This window comes from Homalodisca vitripennis, chromosome 2 (genome assembly GCF_021130785.1).
Source record: "Homalodisca vitripennis isolate AUS2020 chromosome 2, UT_GWSS_2.1, whole genome shotgun sequence".
NCBI classification, from domain to species: domain Eukaryota; kingdom Metazoa; phylum Arthropoda; class Insecta; order Hemiptera; family Cicadellidae; genus Homalodisca; species Homalodisca vitripennis.
Genome location: NC_060208.1, coordinates 45315943 through 45337924, shown reverse-complemented (window position 1 = coordinate 45337924; position 21982 = coordinate 45315943). Strand labels below are relative to the sequence as shown.

At 30.7% G+C, this 21982-nt stretch overlaps 1 protein-coding gene across 6 annotated transcripts in view; it reads left to right on the top strand.

Annotated features, from left to right (window-relative positions):
- Positions 1-20257, top strand: part of LOC124356169 (lethal(2) giant larvae protein) — a 76443-nt gene extending 56186 nt beyond the window's left edge. For 2 of the 6 annotated variants that reach the window (XM_046807334.1, XM_046807330.1), the window contains exons 20-22: positions 3291-3436; positions 10005-10054; positions 19188-20257. In XM_046807334.1, the coding sequence (XP_046663290.1) occupies positions 3291-3436; positions 10005-10054; positions 19188-19247 (256 nt within the window). In that variant the 3' untranslated portion in view covers positions 19248-20257. Of the gene's footprint in view, positions 1-3290; positions 3437-10004; positions 10081-13807; positions 13820-19187 lie in introns of all 6 variants that reach the window. The other 4 variants (XM_046807333.1, XM_046807332.1, XM_046807331.1 and 1 more) reach the window with 4 other exon arrangements.
- The last annotated feature ends 1725 nt before the right edge of the window (positions 20258-21982 follow it).

The window sequence follows — 21982 nt, the reverse complement described above, 5'->3', positions numbered from 1 at the left end:
GTTAAGAGAGAATCTATCATTCATAAATGTTTGGTTAAGTCTTTAATACTTTTGAAATAAAAACACACTAATAAAACATCAGGTGCATAAGCCAAGAGCAACGATCATGTCAAAACAGCTGATGCCTTTCAACTGTTTGGTTAGTGTTAATTAGAATAGAATGACTAACAAGATTAGAGTGAATATTGTCAATGTCTAATCTTACCGATTTGATTATAAGCACCAAGATTTAAAGAAAAAGTAAGAAGTTGTCACTCATGGTCTAAATCACAATGACACTTTTGAAAATATATATTCTGTCAAACCTATTTGACCAGTGCCTCAAAATTCAAACCCAATTTACCTCAGAACATTAGAACAAGCAAACCAATTGGTTTTAAAGAGCAAAATTTCACATGGACTTAACATCAGATAACTTAGCCAAAAACGTTTAAATTGGAAATCAACATATGGAAGAATTATTTTGTTCATTTCATCTGTATTTATTATTATTTATTCACTGTTTATTTACTTTTGTTTGTATTATGTTCTTTAGTATATTTTACAATTTATGCACCTGAAGACGGTTTTTACCAAAATATAGTGCCAATTTTTCAAAAACAATTTTATTTGTACAGTCATTTACTAAAAGTTTTATATATATATATATAACTTTTTAAATATATATATATATATATATATATATATATATATATATATATTTGCTTTATCCAAAATCAAGGCAAACAACAAAAGCACCAGAAATACCTTATACCAAAGTAATACTGTACTTCTTATGTGTTAGATAATTTTATAAGCTGTATTATTTTAGGCAACTGTTTAACCCTTTCCCTGGATTTGTCCCATATATGGGACAATTTTTGTAATAATATTAAAAATTAATAAATGGCTACTCTAGGCCTTGGAGTGCATTGAACTGCCACTAGATAGGACTACCGTACAATGTTGTACAGTGGTACACTCTATTGGAATTTCTGGAAAAGAACTTAAAATACACTTTCCCACTCAAAACAAGGTAACCTAAATTTATCGATGAGTAAGGTACTATTTATGTTTATAACAGTTTGGCATTTTACTATTTTGTCAAATAAAAATTGTTTTCACAAAATATATGATATGTGCAATCCAAATAAATATCTCTCAGATGATTTAGTAGCGAAATGTTAACTATGGTGATATTTAATGAATCGTCCCACATATGGGACAAATCCACACAATGGTGTCTCAACTGATTGTTGTTTCAGTAGGGATATATGCTGCCGGTACTGTTATGCCTGATCGCTTTTCAAAACCTCCAATATTGTCAAAAAAAGAAATAAAAGCTCTTGGTCGAGGATCCTTCTATGAATTCCTTAGTGATGATGGAATCATATTGACTCAGTGGAATGATAATTCAACTGTAAATTTGGCCTCAAACTTTATTGGCTCAGGAAAAGTAGACACTTGCAAGCGATGGGACAAAAAAAAACAAAGTTTACATTCAAGTCCAAAGACCTGAAGTTGTTCAAAGATACAACAAGAGTATGGGAGGAGTGGATAAGGTTGACTTTCTTGTTTCTATTTATAGAACATTTATTAGAAGCAAGAAATGGACACTCAGGATGATCACACATGCCATCGACCTGGCAGTGACCAATGCTTAGCTTCAGTATATTAGGGATGCCACACAACTAAAAATTCCTAAGAAACAAAAACTTGACTTATTCAAATTTCGTCAGCATGTAGGAGAAGTTTTGATTGTGAGTGGAAAGACATCTAAAAAAAAACGTGGCAGACCATCCAATGAAACACCTCCTCCAATAGCTGCTAAGAGACAGAATGCTATCAAACCGGTAGACGATGTCAGGGGGGACGGTAAAAACCACCTTCCTTCTTTGATGACTCTAGGAATAACTCTAGAGGTAAAAACCCTGGTTGCAAGCAGAAAACCTTTGTAATGTGCACAAAGTGCTCAGTCATCTGGTGTGTTGCTAGAAACAGGAACTGTTTTTTTTAATTCCACAGCAAATAAGTGTGCTAAAGTGGGCAGCATTATTGGAAATATTATAAACTGTAATGACAAAACATTTTATGCTACCCCCAGTTATAATAACCTGTGAAAATTTGTATTTACGGTAAACTTTTTTGAAAAACAAAAAATTTGAAATTTTAGTTTATGGTTTTATTATTATAACTCAGTGGCAAGTAACTGTACACTAATAAATTGAAGAAATGATGTAAAACGTTGTGTTTTATTGCAGTTTTACCCAACAGAATCGTAATTTAAAAAAAAATTATCTTAACTATAAGCGACCTTTATGTGGATGTGTCCCATATATGGGACGATCCATATCTTGGTAACCGGAAGTTGGATCGTAAAATTATTTACATCAAAATTCATTAAAAAAATTAAAGAATTCATATACTAAAAATTAAATTTGTATCACCATTTTTGAAAATTATCCAGTGAAAGGGTTAATTTATGGGCTTATTTGATATTTTTATTTAATTTATATTCCTATGTATGTTTTTAGGCATATTTGATCAAACTATGACTTTGTCAAAACATTTTTTGTGTGATGACAATAAAATATTCTTGAAAATTACATAGTCTCACCATTTATTTCATCATAAGTATGTTAATTGGAAATCTTAGGACTTCAAAATTAGGATTCCTCAATAATGGATAATAATTCATGTGTTATTGAAATTTTTGAAGCTAATCAATAAATAATCATAAAATATTGTACAGAAATTCGAGTTATTTCACAAGTACTTATAAAAACTGTAAACACTCAGACTTCAGAGTCCTCTTAAAAATGTATATCTCAAATGGATCAGGAGGTGGATGGAAGTGACAATCACTTATCTCAGATAAGTTAAGAATGTAATTTAAAAAAAAAAATGTCTAGCTGTCCCTGTTTTTCAGTAGGAATTTTGGTGTGAAGCTGCGGGTAATTGCTAGTATATATGTAGGTCTAAAAATTGACAATATTCTCTCTACTCTTGAACAAAATTTAATTTTGAATTTTACTTGATATATGGTAAAACATTGTTTAAGTGCCACTTTTTTATGTCATATGAATTTCAAAGAAAACCACTACAGTTTTTTCAAATGATGATTATAAGTACAGTTTTATTCAAACTACAACTATAATTATTGCTAAAAAATACTCACATTTCCAGTTATTGCACAACAAACATATCTGTATCAATTCTTTCCACAATCAGCTCCTGCTACTGAAAAGAAATATTATAAAGGACATTTTGGGAATTACAATACAACATCTATAGTTTACTGGATTTTGCAGTTCGGCTACTGAAGAAAGTCGGATCGTGACAACTGAGCTGGTCCGCAACGAGACAACCAAGCTGGAGACCACAACCGAATCTGTAGTTGTAAAAACAACGGTCATCACCACCAACGAGACCACCCTCATCACACCTCCCTCGGAGCGTAAGTATCTCTATAACCAAACAGAATTTGTCTGTCTATGTTGATACGGATTGTTCTGGGCCCATGTAAAATCTCTTATGAACATCTATTAAAAGGTTAACTATGGAGAGTTAGGAACCACAACAACTGTCTTATTTTGGATGCAAGAACTCTCCAGAACTAACTGTACAAATGTTTCTGCAGTATTTGGAACGTTCTTAACTCTTACTCAAAATTGATTTTACCAAAATAAGCTATAAGTAGCTTAGTGGACAAGAAGCTTGGAAGTTACAAATGGGACAATAATTTTAGCTCCGTTAATTTAACTGCAGAAAGCATATTTAAAACAATCTTTAAAATGTTGGGAAACTATATTTCCTATCTTTCAAAGTTAGTGATAGTAAAACCAAATCATAGTAAAGAACATAAAAACAAATGGTAAAGTAGTGATCTAAAACATATGAAAGAAAGATTAATATTCCTAGATAAATTAGTTAAAAATAATGCAGATGCCTCAAATGAGATCATGCTAGCATTTTGTGAACTGAAAATCAGTATAAACAATCAATCAAGAAAGCTAAAATTGAATATAATACAAATCTCATTGAAAACAGTATAAATAAATGTAAAACTGCTTGGCAAGTAATCAAAACCATCAACAAATGTTCAGTTGAGTCCAAAACAACCAAAATCTCTCTAGATACTTTTGACACTTTTTTTATTGAATCAGTTGAAAACATTGAGACAAAAATTAATACAAATGTTCACACCTCAGCAGATTTTTTAAACATGACATCCATCACTCCTGTACTATTTACCTGGCATTTTATCACACCGAGTTATGTTATTGGAGCTACTAGAAAATTGAGGAACTCGGACAGTAATGATGTATACCTTATGTCTAATAATTTTCTTAAGAAAAATATATTTAACTTTGCTGAGCCCCTATCTTACTGCTTTAACCTCTGCTTCTTGAAGGGTAGTTCCCTGAAGAACTAAAGATCTCTAGAATCTGCCCTGTCTTTAATAAGGGAAAAAAGATATGCATGAAAGTTATCGCCCCATATCCGTAATTCCAATAATCTTAAAAAATATTTGAGAGTTTGGTCTTTAACCAGCTTAATTTCTATTTTTGAATATAATAAATTCCTTAACATTTCACAATTTGAATTTGGAAAACGAAAATGTACTTCTGATGCAATTGATAAGTTGGTTACTGAGATATTAGTGATATTTGAAAGAAAGGTATTTGTCACCTTCTGTGACATGAGTAGGGCTTTTGACTGTGTGGAACACTCTGACCTGTTCATGAAGCTGGGCTTTTATGGCGTAATCGGAACCCGGTTTTCTTTTTTCAAATCATATTTTAGTAATAGAAAACAAAAGGTTTTCATTGATGGGCAGTGGTTCCAAGAACTAAATATAAAATATGGCGTCCCTAAGGGATCTGTACTAGGCCCTTTATTGTTTTTAATTTGTATTAATGATCTACCATTCTGTGTGCATTGCAGATCTTACTTGTAAGCTGATGACACAACTTTTTAAAATACGAGGGTAATTTGGAAAGTAAGGTCCGATTCGCGTTAACCAGACAAACAGTAAGCAAGCAGCGAAATGCGCATGCGCCCTGACTCCCGGCATGCATTGCGCGCAGAATGACGCCATTTGCAGTGAAATCGTTGTAGTCTGCTGTTGTCTGTGCCTTTTTAAAATGTTTAATAAAATTATTGAACGTTCCACCGACTGTGAAATACGGTCTGTGATACGGTTTTTGACAGCAAGGAACGTTTAAGCAGCGGATATTCATCGAAAGATAAGTGAAGTACAGTCCAAATGCAATGAGTGACAGCAAAGTGCGGAAGTGGGTGAGAGCTTTTAAAGATGGACGGGAAAATGTCCATGACAAACCACAATCTGGTTGGCCGTCAGTGATCACCGAAGATTTGGTGAAAGCTGTCGATGAAAAAATTCGTGGAGATCGGCGATTTTCTATTTCTTCATTAGCAATAGAATTTCCAAACGTGAGTAGAACCACATTGTTTAAAATTGTTTCTGAAATTTAAGATTTTCGCAAATTGTGCTCACGTTGGGTTCCCAGGCTGCTTACTGAGGAACACAAAAAAAGAAGAATGGGTATAGCTCTTGAATTTTTGATCCATTATCATCAGGAAGGTGATAACCTTTTAGACCACATTGTGACAGGTGGTGAGACATGGGTTTCCCACATAACCCCAGAAACGAAACGCCAGTCGATTGAGTGGCGTCACTCGCCGTCACCTGTTAAAGTGAAAGCAAAACAAACATTGTCCACATGCAAAGTTATGGCGACAGTGTTTTGGGATAGACGTAGGATATTGCTAGTCGAGTTCATGGAGCAAGGAACAACAATAAATGCGGCCACTTATTGCAACACCCTGACTGACCTTAGATGAGCAATACAGAACAAGCGACGTGGCCTATTGACAGCTGGAGTTTCGTTGCTGCATGATAATGCCAGACCCCACTCTGCCAACCAAACCCAAAATCTCATCAAATCGTTTGGTTAGAAACAGCTAGAACACCCGCCATACAGCCCAGACTTGGCGCCGAGCGACTTCCACTTGTTTCGCTACCTAAAGAGTTCCTAGGCGGGAAGCGCTTCGACACTGATGATGAGGTGAAACAAAGCAGTACAAGACTGGTTATCGTCGCAGGCGGCCGACTTCTATGACACCGGCATTTAAAAACTTGTAGATCATTATGGCAAGTGTTTAAACAAAAGTGGAAATTATATAGAAAAATAGTGATTAATGTCAGGAATCAAATAAAACAAATTAAAAAAAAATCTGTTGTGGTTTTTTTTAAATAAAAAAACGGACCTTACTTTCCGAACTACCCTCGTACTAACCCGGAAATAAAACAACCACAACTATTAGCTCAAAAATACTATTGATAAAGCCTTAACCTGGTTTGAAACTAATGGATTCCTTTTGAATGTAGATAAAACTTAAACAATGTTATTCAGCCTTAGATCTTGTGGCATTGATTCTTCACAGAGATATGTGGACAATGTTAAATTCCTTGGAATTCATTTGTTTAAGGCGCTTTCTTGGGTAGTCCATAACAATTACATTACTTCCAGACTATCCAGAGTAATTTTTCTTTTAAGATGATTAACTCAATGTATTGACCAACATTACATTAAAGCCACAAATTGCTTATTTCCATTCTGTCTTTAGATATTGTATACTTTTTTTTGTTTATTATTTTTTTATGGTAATTGCAGTAGGATAGGAGAAATCTTGATTTTGCAAAAGAAAGTAGTTAGAAATAATGTCACAGGCACCTTCAATGAAACATTGTAAGTTCCTGTTTAAAAATTGCAAATACAAACTGTAATTAATATTTACATATATGATTTGGTTGTATATATATTAAGAAATTTTCATCTTATCAAACATAAATCACATGAATATAACACCAAGCAAAAATATTATGATGCTTTAATTGATTTTTATAGACTTCATAAAACTTTATATAGTCATATTTTCATATCAGTTAAAATCTGCTATAAGTTAATAATCTTAATAGATAAATACCCTATAAATACTTTTAAAACTACATTTTACAACTGGCTTATTTTGTTTGTTTAAACCATATTTTGTTTATGTTTTAAAATTGTAAACACATCAACCCTTAACTTTATATTACAATAGTATCTAGTATTTATGTGATGAACTAAAAATAGGAATCATATTTTGATTACGCAGATCAACCAAAATCTTTACATAGATTTTCTTCAAAATAAGAATATGTTCAATAAGAATATGACGTCAAATATGTTCATTTGAAACCGGGAAAGCATGTTAAAATCTATTTTAAAGTATGTTTATTAAAATTTTTAACTCTTGTATAGTCTTAGGAACTTTTTTTGACTTAGTCTCAACTGACTGTTATTATTGACTTTGTTAATAACTGGTAAGAGTTCATACGACAAAAAGTATTATTTATTTATTTACTCTGCTGATTGGAGGATTGTTGATATGATATAAATTAAAAGGTTTGAATATGAATAAGCATTATTTTTTCTATATCTGTAACATCTAAATAATCCACTTTAAAAATCAGCTCCAAGAAATATTCTACTGTAAGGGTCCTTATTGCATAAAAAGGAGAGATTCTAGATATGTACAAAATATCCTGCAATTAGTATTTGAGGTTGTATATATATATAGATAAATGTTAAAAGAGTTCACATATAACTTATAAAAGTTGAGTTAAGGTTATATGGGAGTTATTAATAATTTTGAATTTAATGTAAACTCTTAACTAAAAAAAAAGACACCACCATAGGACTCAAATCTGTAATACGCAACAACTAATTGAAAATTTCTTGGCATATACAGATGTACCTTGTAAATAGAAGCCATTAATTAATAAAGTATCATTGTTAGCTTCTTCTAAAACATCTACTAATTTGTTAACTTTATTTCTTAAAGACTGAATGTTCAGGTGCATTACTTGCACCCATATTTGCTTGCCAGACTCGTATTTACAAGAATTGAATTCATTATTGTACAAGTAAGAACTATGCATATTGGGGTATTTCTCTATGTTATCCATCCGATCACTAATTAACAAAGCCACATATTGTGCGGTTTAATTGGTTATTAGTACTAACAAATACTGATTTTTATATTGGTTTAATTCGTGGAGTTGTAACTGTGAATGTGTGCCATTGTAAATTTAAATAATTTAATTTTTAGTACAACATTCTAACAGCTATTGATTGTCAGTTGTTACTGTTGATTTTCGTGAGGTTTCACACAAATAAGGATTTTTTTGTGAAAATGACAAATCATTCTTTAAAAAATTGGTTTTTAAGTTATCTCTCTGTAGCAAAGTGAATAGATGTAAGGGAATGGGGCTGTAGTGAAACTTGGACAATCAACTTCTTACTGTTAGACTCACTCAAAAACATAAATTGTTTTTTATTTGTAATTGTTGTGAATTCCTCTCACTACCCTTTTGCTTCCCATCTAAATTCATTCTTTATAAGCTGTAGAGGAAAAGTCAATATTTTCTGTCTAAAATACATAATATTTTTTGCGAGTTGTAATTTAATATAACATTTCAAACTACAGTTCAAAGAGCTAAAAAATTTTTTATATGTGATGAGGCACATATAAATCTATTATAGCCTTTAGAGATTGTTTAGTTTTGCACAGAAAAATACAGTTTTTGCATGCTAGTTTTAGAATCTTAGTTTAACTGATAATTTAAGTCCATTTATGAATAAAATGTATTATTTAACCTGTAAAATATGTTCATAGGAGGTTTTGGTTGGGCCTACAAAAGTATTATATAAGATAAAAGCGTAGAAAGATATATATTTTGCTTTAATACATTAAAAAAGAAAACCATACAAATTAAAAACTTGTGCTTTCAAGTGTGTGACACCCCACCTTAAATTAGCATATAATTATGTGTGGTCAATTTTAGTCTAGTGGTGCTCTCTAACTGGGGTCTAGTATTAGTGTAATGTAGGCTAGGCTTTTGTGAGATTTCTGTCTATGATTGATATTACCACTCTGTGCTTGGAATTTTGCTGTTATATGTGAAAAATAACTTATGGTTCAGAAAGATGCGACTGCTCTATAACATCCCATGTCAGGGGAAAATTATAGGTTTGGTTTGTATAACTAAAAGATATTTATCATGCTAAAGACCTAATAAAATGCATATGTTTAGTGTCAGTGGTTTTTAAATTATTGAAAATTAAAAAAGAAATATTGGACCATTATATAATCTTGTTTATGAGGTTTTAATTTTATCTGATATTAGGCAATGCTCATTATTAGTTTTTTAATAAATTTGTAAATGTTCGATTATTTTAAATCACAAAGAAATATGTACCCAATATGATCTTTAGTAAAAGTGTTTTTTTTTTTTTTAACAAAAAAGATTTTTTGTAAAACACCAGTAAGTTAATTTCTTACTGTTGGGTCACAATAACACCATTTGGGTTCTTACATTGTGTAAGTTAGTGTTCAAAATTACATTTAATATTAAAAACAGGTGTTGGACTTTGAGTCAATTCTGATGGTCGATTAGATTGGCCCGTGGTGGTGCTTGGAATAAATTTTATAACTGATTAAATTGGTCCATGGTGGTAAATCTAGTTAAACTGCATTAAATCTAGTTCAATTAAAGCCAACGGCCAACATGTTATAAATTTTAAAAACAACCAAATCAAGACAAAAAATGTACTAAATTATTTAAGGTAACCAGAAATTGTATGTAAAAAATATTGTGTGAACCTATTATTGTTATATTCATAACAAAATTTTATAATATTGTTTATTTACAAACTTGTATTACTAATTTCAAATATTTTTATTTATCTGCAAAGTTTTATATATGATAAATGTATAAAATTATATACATTTCAATGTTATATTCTGTGTATTATTAAACTTGACTGCAAATTTAAATACTTAATAATATTTTAAATTAATAATAAATGGTAGTTGCACATATCTTGCAGAGGCCTAGCCTAGAGGTAGTGGTAGTGGTAGAGAGTAGTGTGAGTTTGTCTGTGTGCCCACAGCTGAGGAGTCTCCCCCACCCAGCACTGCCGAGTCCCCCTACATAGCCGAGGTACACCCTGATACGTAGGGCAGGTGGTTCGTCTAGCAGCACTAAGTGGCATGCCTCTTGTGGTGTGCGGTTTGCACGCACTAACACTTGCCTGCTCAGTGGTCATACCGCATATTCTAACATCCCCATAATCACTAACGTAGTCAAAATTATAACTCTTAAACTCCATCAAACAAAACTCTTAATCTAGCGTGGCCTCGTAACTTATACTGTCTTCCCAGAAAGTATGATTGTGTATTATTAGAATATTTGTGCAAATATGGTACTTCTTGGTAACAATGCATTTGTATTTTGGGTTTATTTATTAATAGAAAAAATATATAGATAAGTTTTAATTAAATTTTATTGATTCAAACAAAAACTAGAGGAAACACCAAAATGTTCTTCAAAATGTTTGTCATTTGTGGTGGATATCTCATTAGGAAGGATAATGGGCGTTATCTGTCATACCACCTTGGAAGAAGAGGAGGCTATTTCTAGTCCTGTCTCTTCCAGTCAGAGTGGGCAGGGAAAACCGGGGGAGACTTTAACGTTAAGAGAATCCTACCCATTCCAACAGTCATCCTCTGCAATAAATTAGACCTATCGCCCAACCCTTTTCACCCCAATATTATGAAATTTGCAGTTAGTGATGTGCTGCTCCTGGACATCTATTGGGTTGCCTAGAAACTGACACATTGGTTTGTGCTGTACCTAGTATAGCTTCTACTGGTAGGTATAAACCAGCCAGAAGTGAACCCTTTAGGGAACACACAGCAGGATTACAAGTTAGTTAATTAGTCAAGATTTTCATATTTAGTCATACTAGGGCAAGACATTGGTCGTTACATACAAATATAAATGTCTAGAATAACTAGTTTAATAAATTATTATTGCTAGTTGATCAGCAGGCTTACCTTGAAAACTACCTTCTAGGGTCCACTGATTTGAAAGAAATCCTCCAAACCTAAACCTGAAATAAGTCCCTTCCTCCACTCCCTTCAGCAAGTCAACAGTTTCCATAGATATATAATATAGTACTCAATACATTATCAACAGTTATATAATGATAACAGTGTCTAGAAAAAGTGAATTGGCATTCCTGTTTCCCACTTTGACTGCTACTCTAAGTGGAGAGACAACTTGAATGCTCTTTATTGGTTGCGAAAAATTGCATTGCAATTAAAAATTTCAATATAGGTGTCTTTACTACTTGTTTCTTTCAAATCAGTGAACCCTAGATCAGGAGTTCTTAACCTTTCAGACCCTAAGACTCTATCTTTGTGTCTGAAATTTTTATGACCCCAGACTGTAAATTGCTATTCGATGGGGGAGGGAGGAGGATTAAGCGTTTGACACCACTAAATAAATAGGGCTTGTTTCCTTTAAAATGCTGTGTTTTTTTTATGGTATTACCTCATTAAATAAATATCTTGATAAAAACTAAATTTACTCATCCACTTATAAAAAAGTACGACTGTAAAACTGATAGGTATTACGTAATGTAAAAATGAAATCTGAATATAATGTTTTTTGTTTGCATTATAGTGCAATTAGCCTATGCTGCCACCTGTGAGAGATTTTATGAACTAACTCAGGGTGCCGATGACTTGGTCCTCTGTCTGCCCAATCTAATCTTGTTTTTGTTTGAGTTAGTTTAAATGAAGTTACTGTCCCTTGATCAATGAAACCATTGAACATGTTAGGTTATTTGAAAACCAAACATGGACTCAAGGATAAACCGTTAAGATTTTTTGATGAAAATCGTAGTTTCTTTTATTCCTTGTTGACCCCTTTTTGGCCTTTCGAATCCCCGTCTTAGTCGCAATCTCCAGGTAAAACCACTGCTCTAGAGGCTAGTTTTAAGTTAAGCCTATGATTTACTTATCAACTAACAATAATCCTTGAATTTCAGCTTTATTAAATCAAACCTTGATGAATTATAATTTACAAGCTCATTGAATTATTTAATATTTGACTATTTTTTGACATGTAAAGTACATTGTGACGATAGGATTTCAAACATTTGCCAATGTTATATGTTACAAAAAAAAAAACAATAAAAAAGTTCTCAAAGTTCTTCATGCTTGCTTCATGTTTCAAGTTCTTTGTTATATTGCTCCAAAGTAAGCCTAGAAATTTTTAGAAATAGTAAGCTGCTATTAAAAAAAGTAAATTTTGTTAACCGCAGTCATTTTTAATCCTTTAACATGATTTTTAATGACAATCATGACTAATTAATTCATTAGTAATACTGCTGTGAGTTCCCAGGGGAGTTCACTTCCAGCTGTATAATCTATACTAGGTACATCACTAACTGCAAATTTCATGATATTGGGGTAAGAAAGTATGAGTGATATGTATAATTTACTGCAGATGATGACTTGGAGTGGGTTGGACTCCCTTAGTGTTCAAAAGTTTTTTAAACTTAAACATGAGGGAATATTGTCTCCCCCAGTCGTCTCTGTCCGCTTTGACTGGATGAGACTGGACCAGAGCTAACCTCTTCTTCCAAGGTGATATGGCTGAGATAGTGCCCGTTATCCTTTCTCATGGAATCTCGACAGGAGGTGGTCTCTACTCACAATTAATCATCCTAAATATCCTGTTATTCCGGAAGCAGCATAAAAGTCCTTTTACGACTAAGTGCAATAAGGAGTTTCCTTAGTAAATAAAACAGTAGACTATGTTGTGATTTCGATGCCTGTTTTGATTGTAAGCAGACTGAATACCTGCCTTTACAATCTAGTACTGACAATTGGAACTATTTCAGGTAGTTTCCTGTCTCACTAAACACAGGAGACAATATTTTAATCTATATTAATCACCTTTTTTCTTTTATTTAGCTGTTTATTGAATTCTAACAGATGGCTTTAATCAGCAGATCATTATATTATTCCAAAACACAATGTCTCTTGTTGTTTATGACGGTTTGGATTTACATTGTATTTAATAATAACCATTTATATTTTATTTGTTGAAAGCAAATAACTAAATTGGTTTTAGTCAGTTTTTAATAGTACAGATTTTAGTACTAGTATAAGTATTATTTCACTATACAGTACATTAAATGCAAAATATTGTGCCACAAGTGCCATAGTTGAATGTATGTATTAGGCCTAGCCTTTTCTGTGAAAGGTTTGTTGATATTTTTGTACAAGGTGTACAATTTATAGTGTGTTCTTATTTTAATAAAAAATGCAAATGGAAACAATCAGATAATTGTGCGGCTTTGTCAGTAGCAGTAGGCTGAAAAACTTTGCAACCAGCAACAAATTGGCTTGCAAAATACTAACATGGAACTCTAATGGGGTGAATCGATGAGAGGCTGTAACACAACTTTTATAGGAAAAAGTCTTATTTTGTCTTTGATCACTATCAAATCTTGTATCACTTCTAGTCCATATATTTGCTTTACACATCAAAACACATTGCTGCACGTGGGTAGATTGGGTTGTAAGCATGTTGGGACAAATTCACCGCTAATGTATCACTCGTAACAACACTCTTAACATAACTAATAATTTGTCTTCTGCTATTAGTCTAATTTTGTTGCTGTACTATCCACATGAATCTTACATAACGATAGTTAAATATTAGATTTTTCAAAAATTCATTTAATGTTTTAAAACGTTAAAGTTTCATGCCTTAAAACATATCTTGTAATCTATCATATAATTTAGTCTCTTATATAGTGGTTTTTTAAAGTAACGTATTGATTTTACTTACTAAAGAACTAAAATAATATAATTGTTTTGCTGCTGATTGGGCTAGTTCCAGGACTGAGTGAGTAATTTTTTAGAGAGTTGTTAATGCTTTGTTTGAATTAGGCTTTATTATTTAGAACAGAAGTGTACCATGAAAAGTTGTAGCCACTTAAGAAGACAGAATTTTCCCTAATATAAACTTATAATTATTAATACATGTAAAGTCATTAATAACACTGTACATATTTATGGGAATATTTAAAATATGCCTCCAAATATAAAAAAATGAAAATAAAGAAAATGTTACTATTAATGAATGAAAGAATGAATGAATGTTTAGTTATTTGTCTACCCGTGTGTGTTTGCTAAAGTTAAATTACCCAAAAACGTTTGTATAACAACTGAAACAAGAGTTATACAGTTTTTTTTTGGATTTGAGGTTGTTACTTTTTATCATTCCAGTTACATGTGAAATTATTAATATTACCAACTGTTGTTTTAACAATCAGCTAATAATATTTAATTTCAAGTAATAGTTTGTAAATCACAGCTAATCATTTTCAACAGTCAGCTGTTTTAAAAATCAACTGGTAATAATAATTAATTTTAATTCATAACCAAAACAGTGTATGTGCAAGTTATTAAATGTACTTAATTTGTACTTTTTAAGATTGATTTTAATTGACAAAAAATTCTGATGGTTACGCAATTTTACTTTGGGTTTTGTTACATATTTTCTTTATACTGATGTGTATAATCATGTCCCACAGTTTAATGGCCTATTATAAAAAACAGTTACTGTTTAAAACAGCTAATAGCTGAAAATTATTTATCTGTGTTGCACAATCAGTTGATTGTAACAAAATTAAATATCAGATGATTTTTAAAACAAGAGTTGTTATTCTTTGTTTAAAGTTTGTTATTGATAATGTACGATTTAAAGGTATGATAAGATTTTGGACATTTACCACCATTATAAGTTAATTTTAATTTTTGTATAGTTATTGATTACTTTTTTTTAGCAAATAACAATGGCAAATGTTTGAAATCCTATCATCCCTTCAATATTAGTGGATTGTTTGACAATTTCACATGTAACAATTGTGATGGTTATTTTGTGTGGTTTACATTTTTCTATCAGGATTATATTATCTTCTTTATATTTTATAGACTTTTATACACGTTTTGAATTTTTTGTGGGTAAAAATACTAAGCAAACATTCAAATTTTAAAACTTTTTGAGGAAACACTTAGAAAAACTCTATAATGTAAAATCACATGTAGTTACTTTGAAAATTAAGTACATTTATTTATAAAATTGTTCTTTGTTTTAATGTATTTAACTAGTTTTAAAGGACTGCAGGGCTGTTGTGACTTTAAAATCATTAAGTGTAAAAAATAACTGCAATGCAAAATTTTAGAAACTGCTATCTGTTCTCTTCTTCAGGTGATACAACCTAACACATAAATATAAAAAGGTTAGCATACAGCAAAAAAAAAAAAAAAAAACAGCACGGAAACCCACATAAGCTACACAGGAAGCCTATATAAACTATACAGTGCTAAAGTCAATGTAAACTACACAGCGCTGAAGACAACATAAACTACACAATGCTTAAGCCAGCATAAACTACACAACAGAGATATTGTTGGTGAAACCCACCATAAAATGAAATAAAGTAGTATTAATACCTATTTTCTTAAGTACAGTGCAGTCTGTATATATTCACTATTTAAATATATTTCGTATCCTATCTGTTTGAAATTTAAAAGGACTGTTGGAGTATTGTGACTTTGTAATCATTAAGTGTAAAAATAACTGAAATGCAATATTTTAAAAACTGCATTTAAAATAACAGGACATACATGTGTATTTATTTGTATTATTTATATGTTTTAAATAATTTGGTTGAGCTAGAATTTAAATTATTTTATTGGTTTATTTTTATTTTATAAAAATTTCCATCTGTGTTAAAAAAACAAAACGAACATTTGAACGAACTGAATGAATGAATTAATGAAAAATTCCTTTATTAAAGAGGCGGAGTTAGGGCTATCAAGCCCTATAGGTCAGACAGGAAGATAGGGTGACATGATCTGCAATAAAGGACATGATGATGTGAAGGATGAGGGAAGTATTATGGTTGACAACTAATGGTAACTCATTGACTGCACTATCTCCCAGTTTTGGATTTCACAGTAATTTGTATGTGCCCTTGATATTTTTACCACATATTTATTTACTGTTTATAATTGAATAAGGTTCCATAGATAAATGTTTTCTTAAATTTGGTATCTATAGAGACCGTATATAAAGCAGTTGGCATGATAGTTAAATATAAGAAAAACTCAATATCCAATGTGTTTTGTAACCATTTCACTTCATTTTACAACGGCAGTTTAATGTAATTTTATCTTCTATTAGCTCTTTTTATGTTTTTTTTGCCCTTTTTTTTATTTTAATACCAAGATATGGGCTCAAAATATTTTGAGATTCAACATTTAGGGCATAAAAATCTCAATAGCCGGCAACCTTTCCCCTCCCCCACCTTCTTGCTACTACGTCCTCTGTTTCAAACTGCCATCTTAGTTTTTGAGTAATCTGCACATATATGTTGTGCTGTTATGATTTTGTTGTTGTTTTGTGCTTTATTTAACATGGGTGTTGGATTTGATTTAAAACCTCTCTGTAGTGTCCTCTGGTGTTGGTGTTTTTAAACCATTCTGCATTTTGTTTTAGATTATATCAGCTGAAAAAGAGAGCAGATCAAATCCATAACAAGTGTTTAGGTTAATTGTTTTACACCTAACAGTGACTAAATGTGTGTATCATTCCTGTTATGCTTTATATTTTATAATGCAAATTAAATCACAATTAAGAAAAATGTCCATAAATACTCAAGAGTGTAGTATATGTTCAACACTATTGAATAGAGCAACACATAAAAGTTTAAAAATAATATTGATATCAAGTGGTTACCCCAAAAGGATTAAGGTACCTAGTAATTTTTTGGCTGATTGTATAAATCCTAATGTTAGTTTTGAATTCCAAAACTTTTAATTTAATTTAATTTTCCATTTTGTTAAAAGTTCTTATACTATCGGCTTGTATTGACAGTGTCACAAAAAACTGTGTATAAAACGTTTTAAATAATTTGGTTGAACTAGAATTTAAATTATTTTATTGGTTTATTTTTATTTTATAAAAATTTCCATCTGTGTTAAAAAAACAAAACAAACATTTGGTTCTGTTTTCAAAACTATATATAACAAACCCCATGAACATTTTGAAAACAATATTTATACATTAGTTTTAATATTGTCATTTTAATACTAACTTTCAAGAAGTTTTCTTTGTTAAATTAGGATTTTTAATCAGTTATGCAAAAAACCCAACAAAATAAAAACATTGTAGCACATTGTTTGCTACAGTTATTTGAAAAATAATTGGAATATATTTTTAACGTGGTAATGATTATTTAGGAATGAATTTTGTGAGTGGAATTTGTTTTATGGGCCACTTGTATGTAATGCTGGAACATATTCTTTAAGCAGTTCAATTGAATTTTTCACAATTTAAATCAATTCACAAATTCAATTGAATCAACATAATGGCTCCATATTAGAATCAATATTTTTGATTGATATAGTTGTAGAAAGGACATGTAAACCATTCATCCTTTACTGCCCATGGTTTTAAATGATTTTTTCCTATTGTTATTGTAGTTAACACTGAATTTCATCTTGATTGAATATTTTTCTTGAATAGGGATATTTTTAAAGACTTCTTCTGAAATTTGTAAGTGGTAAATAGTGATAAAATTTGAAAATCCTTAGATGGAGGCAATAGTATAAGCTTAAAAACTGTGATCCTTTTCAACTCATTATGAAGTTCATTCAAGATTGAATTGTTTTGGCATCAAACAGTTGTTCCTCCCTGTAAACTTTCAAATTCCTAACAACCAATGAAGGGAAGGTATTAATGGAAGTAAACCAATAAGTTTAGTGCCTTGTCCTTAGGTGTCTGAAGCAAAGCACAAGATTGCAAAAATATATATCCAAAGCTAATACAATAAGAATGTTACAACCTCTATAAGAGCAATAATGTTAGTCCTAAATTATTTGTTTATTAAACCTTTTTTCATGATGAATACAAATAATTAATTTCTTCATTTGCCAATATCATTAGTTATTTGTTTCATATTGTCCACAATAAAGTGTTTGCATTAATAATGATAAATTTCACCAAATTTTTTTATTGTTTCTTTATAGGCAGGTTTTATAAACAAGCTATGTAAACCAGTTGTAGCAACAAAGTAATTATATTAGGTCAATACAGTTTTAAAAGTTGGAAAAGCTATTTTGTATTAATTACAGTAAAGGTACTTAGTGCGAGGGCTATCCAAAAAGTATGTTATGTTTTGATGTTGATAAAAAAAAGTACAATAAAATAATTGTATTATATAAATTTGAAAGTGACACTAAAATACTATTTTTTAGCATAGTCACCAAACAAATTTGGGCACTTATCATAGCTGTGAACTAGTTTTGAAATCCCAGCTTTATGATTCTGTCACCTGAGATTTCAATCAGGTAGTCACACCCTCCTGCAGTTCTGTGTCGTTATCAGAGTGTCCCACTCCATAGACTGTAATTTGGTTTTGCAATTCACGTTTTTTACCCAACTCCCGTCTCCTGTAATGATTTGATCAAGCAGCGAGTCTCCATCTTTGTCATAAGTGTCCAAAAATGTCAATGAAGCAGCCATATACTGATTTTTATGGGTTTCTGTTCACATTTTTGGTACCCATCTCGCATAGTATTTATGGTAACCTAACTTCTACATAAGACTTTTGTGTAACAAACTCCTTGAAATTTGAGAAAAACTAAGTGAAAGTTCGGTAATTTTTAAACGTAATACACTCGACCTTCAGTAAGCACATCATTCTCTTAAACTTCACAGAGTTGGCTCAATCTCAAGTGGTTTATTGTGCTTAGCCAAAAAACCGTATTACCGACTGCACTTCATAATTCATGGGATTTCAATTGTGTCACACATTTCAAACTGCTAATGTAAAACAACAAGGAATAACAGTAACCTCTCACTAGCACGGCTGGATAGCCACTGAGTGGAGAAATGCCCTGAAATCAAAATGACCGTGATAGTCCCTAGTGGCTGCAGAGCAAAACTTAATCTACTTTCTAGATAGCCCTTGTATTTAATTTTGTTTATGTTCTACGTAAGTTAATGAATGTATATTGTTCAATTTTATAAAAAAATAAGTAAATTATTTAATAAATTAGGTAATTTTAGATATCACTATTTTTGGTTCAACATATAAAAATAATTTTTTAAGACAAGATTTTGGGTTGAGCAATATCTTTTATTTATTAGACTTTCTTCATTTCTAAGGCACATGTGAGTTGAATTTATGTTATTATTGCAGATGCGTAAAGCGCCACTGGCACGGATGGAGGACCTAGAGCAGCTGGAGATGGCGGCTTAAAGCAGACATTCCAATCACTATCTGTTGGCTTCTGTCACTACACGCTCGGACTTGTCTGGACCGGGTGTGCCTGAAGTCGCAGAATGGCAAAGTGAAAAACTGTTGCAACTAAACCAACAATACCTAATGCAGTTTTATTTTATTATATTTTATATTTATTCGGCTTATTAATATTATGCTTCGTTGTGATGGACTCAGCTGTTTTAGCAGATACACTGAAGGGTACAAACGTTCAAACTTACTTTTAAAATAATTATTAGATTTTTTAAATCTATAAATGTTTATAAAATATGAAAAGATGTTGATGCAACAACAAAAAAGTTTTCATTAACATTAAATTGGGTTGAAATAAATTAGTACCTAAAGTACTTATGTGATACTAGTAGGCTATACAAATTATTATAAATAATTATAAATAAACAAGTTACACTGAAGTATATTTTTGCTCAGACTTCCATTACTCATGTTTAAATATTATTTAGAGTTTTGTACTTAAGCATATCATAAAGTTGTAGTAGTGTAAGGGTATTTTGTTTGTGTTATTTAGGTGATATTTGTAGTTACTTCACTGAGTTTCACATTTTTGTAAAATTGTTGTTTAAAAATGAAGGTAGCTGTCATTACAGATACTGAAAGGACTCCCTGTTGAATTTTTTTTACATTTTAAAAGAGATGTAAAACTGGTAAACTGTTGATCCAGGATAAATCTGTGATAGAAAACTTATAATTGTTTACATAAAAATAAAATACAGTAAAATTGATTAAAATATTTCATTTTTATGTGGTAATGGATTTCACTTGTGTCAATAATAACAATAATGTTGGAAAATATTAAAAGGTTTGTCATTAATAATCTTTATTTAAAAAATTGACTCAAAGGTTAAAACAGGATTTGGCTAACCTGCATTGAACTTTTGATTTATTTGTTTGGTGGAAAAAGAAGCCAATTTCTACCTTGATTATATTTGTTCTGAATTTCCTACGTGAGGATCTTATTAGACAGCATAAATGAGTGAATTTCTATAGTATGAGGTGGACAGAATTAAAGAAAAATTGTCAAATTGATGTTTTAATACCTTGACTAGTTGAATTATATTTTCCTAATTCTGTAATAGGAAAGATATACTGAAGCAATTTTGATTGCTGAAGAAAATTGAAAAATGTTCACAAAGGTAGCTCAAGTAGAAGTGGCCTAACATTGAATTCTAGAAAATGTGAAAAGGAATAATGAGACATAGTCAACTCATCAGAAAATCTTCATGAGAAAGAGCACAACATTCTGGTGGAGTAGAGAAAATAAGTGAAAGTCATCAGCAAATGTGTGGTAAAATGATTTTTTCTACATTTTTGCCCTTAATGATGAGATTAGCACAGAATTGGAAGTATTGATAAAAAGACATTGATTTGGTTCAGAAATTGAAGCGGTTTTATCTTCATGAATTCTACTCATATGTACAAAATGTACAAGGACAAAACATTTCGTTCACAAGCATTTCTTAATTACATATCATTTACAGTTGCTCTTGAATATCCCAAATTGAGTTATCTGTGATGAAGGTAAAGGCAGATAATTCCTATATATTGAATGATAAAAATACACACCAATAAAAAGTAGTTAAAATGTGTTTTTAGTATTGCAATGACAATTTAGTATAATGTTCTGCTTCTCATGAAACACATATATTAAAACTCTTTTCAAGTTTTATTTAAAACTAAAAACTAGTTACAAAATGTTGGCAGATTACAAGAAGAATTACTACTACTTTATGACTAATAGTAATCGTTAAAATCATAAAAGTGTGCCCAGTAGTTTGATTTAAAACTTGAGCAGATTTAATATTTTTAGTGGCTACTGTTTGTAGTGCTCGTTTTGATGAATATCCTAATTGAGAATATAAAGCATTTAAAGTTGTTCATTACAATAAGTTCTGAAATGTCTGAGCTCTACAAAATATACTCAGCTGATAAAAAATACAGGGTTTCCACCAAAAAGATTATATATTTTTGTAACTTTGATGATTAATGCCCAATGGTCTATACTTTTTGCAAAATCAATTAGACATACTTTTTATGTACATGTTTTGCTAATAATTAAAATCTTGGAAGTTTCAATAACAAATAAGGCATAAAAATTGTGAATGTAATTTTTTCACAGTAATTTATTAGTATTATAAAATATGTTTAAAATAAAAGATTGGTTATTATTATTTAATAGATTTATTTAGTTTTCAATATTAGCATATATTCACAACTTTTTATTTTAATGCATAGTAATTTCATAATAGTTATTTTTGGAAAGAAACATTTTGAAATGGATGTGAAACAGTTAATAAATTATTTAGAAAAAAGTAAAAGCTTTATTTGATAACAAAAGCTTATCTTTCTTGGTGGAAAACTGTGTAAAAATACATCAAAATGTAAAACAAATAAGTATTTGGTATAAAATTAACAATTTAATAAATACTGCAATTTTTTGTTATGTACACCAATTATAACCTTGCCTATGTTTATGTTTGTATTAGTAATTTTTTACGATTGTATTCGCTTAAGTCTATTTAAATAAATGATGATATCTAAGTAAGACCTTGTAAATTCTCACATGTCTTTGATAAGCTATTTTATTGTTAAGGAGATTTTTATAATGGGGCAATGTAATGTATGGGTGTTGGTTATTTAAAAATAAAAAAGAGTGCCTAATTTTAACCTAGTGATTATGCTAAGTTATTATATTGTAG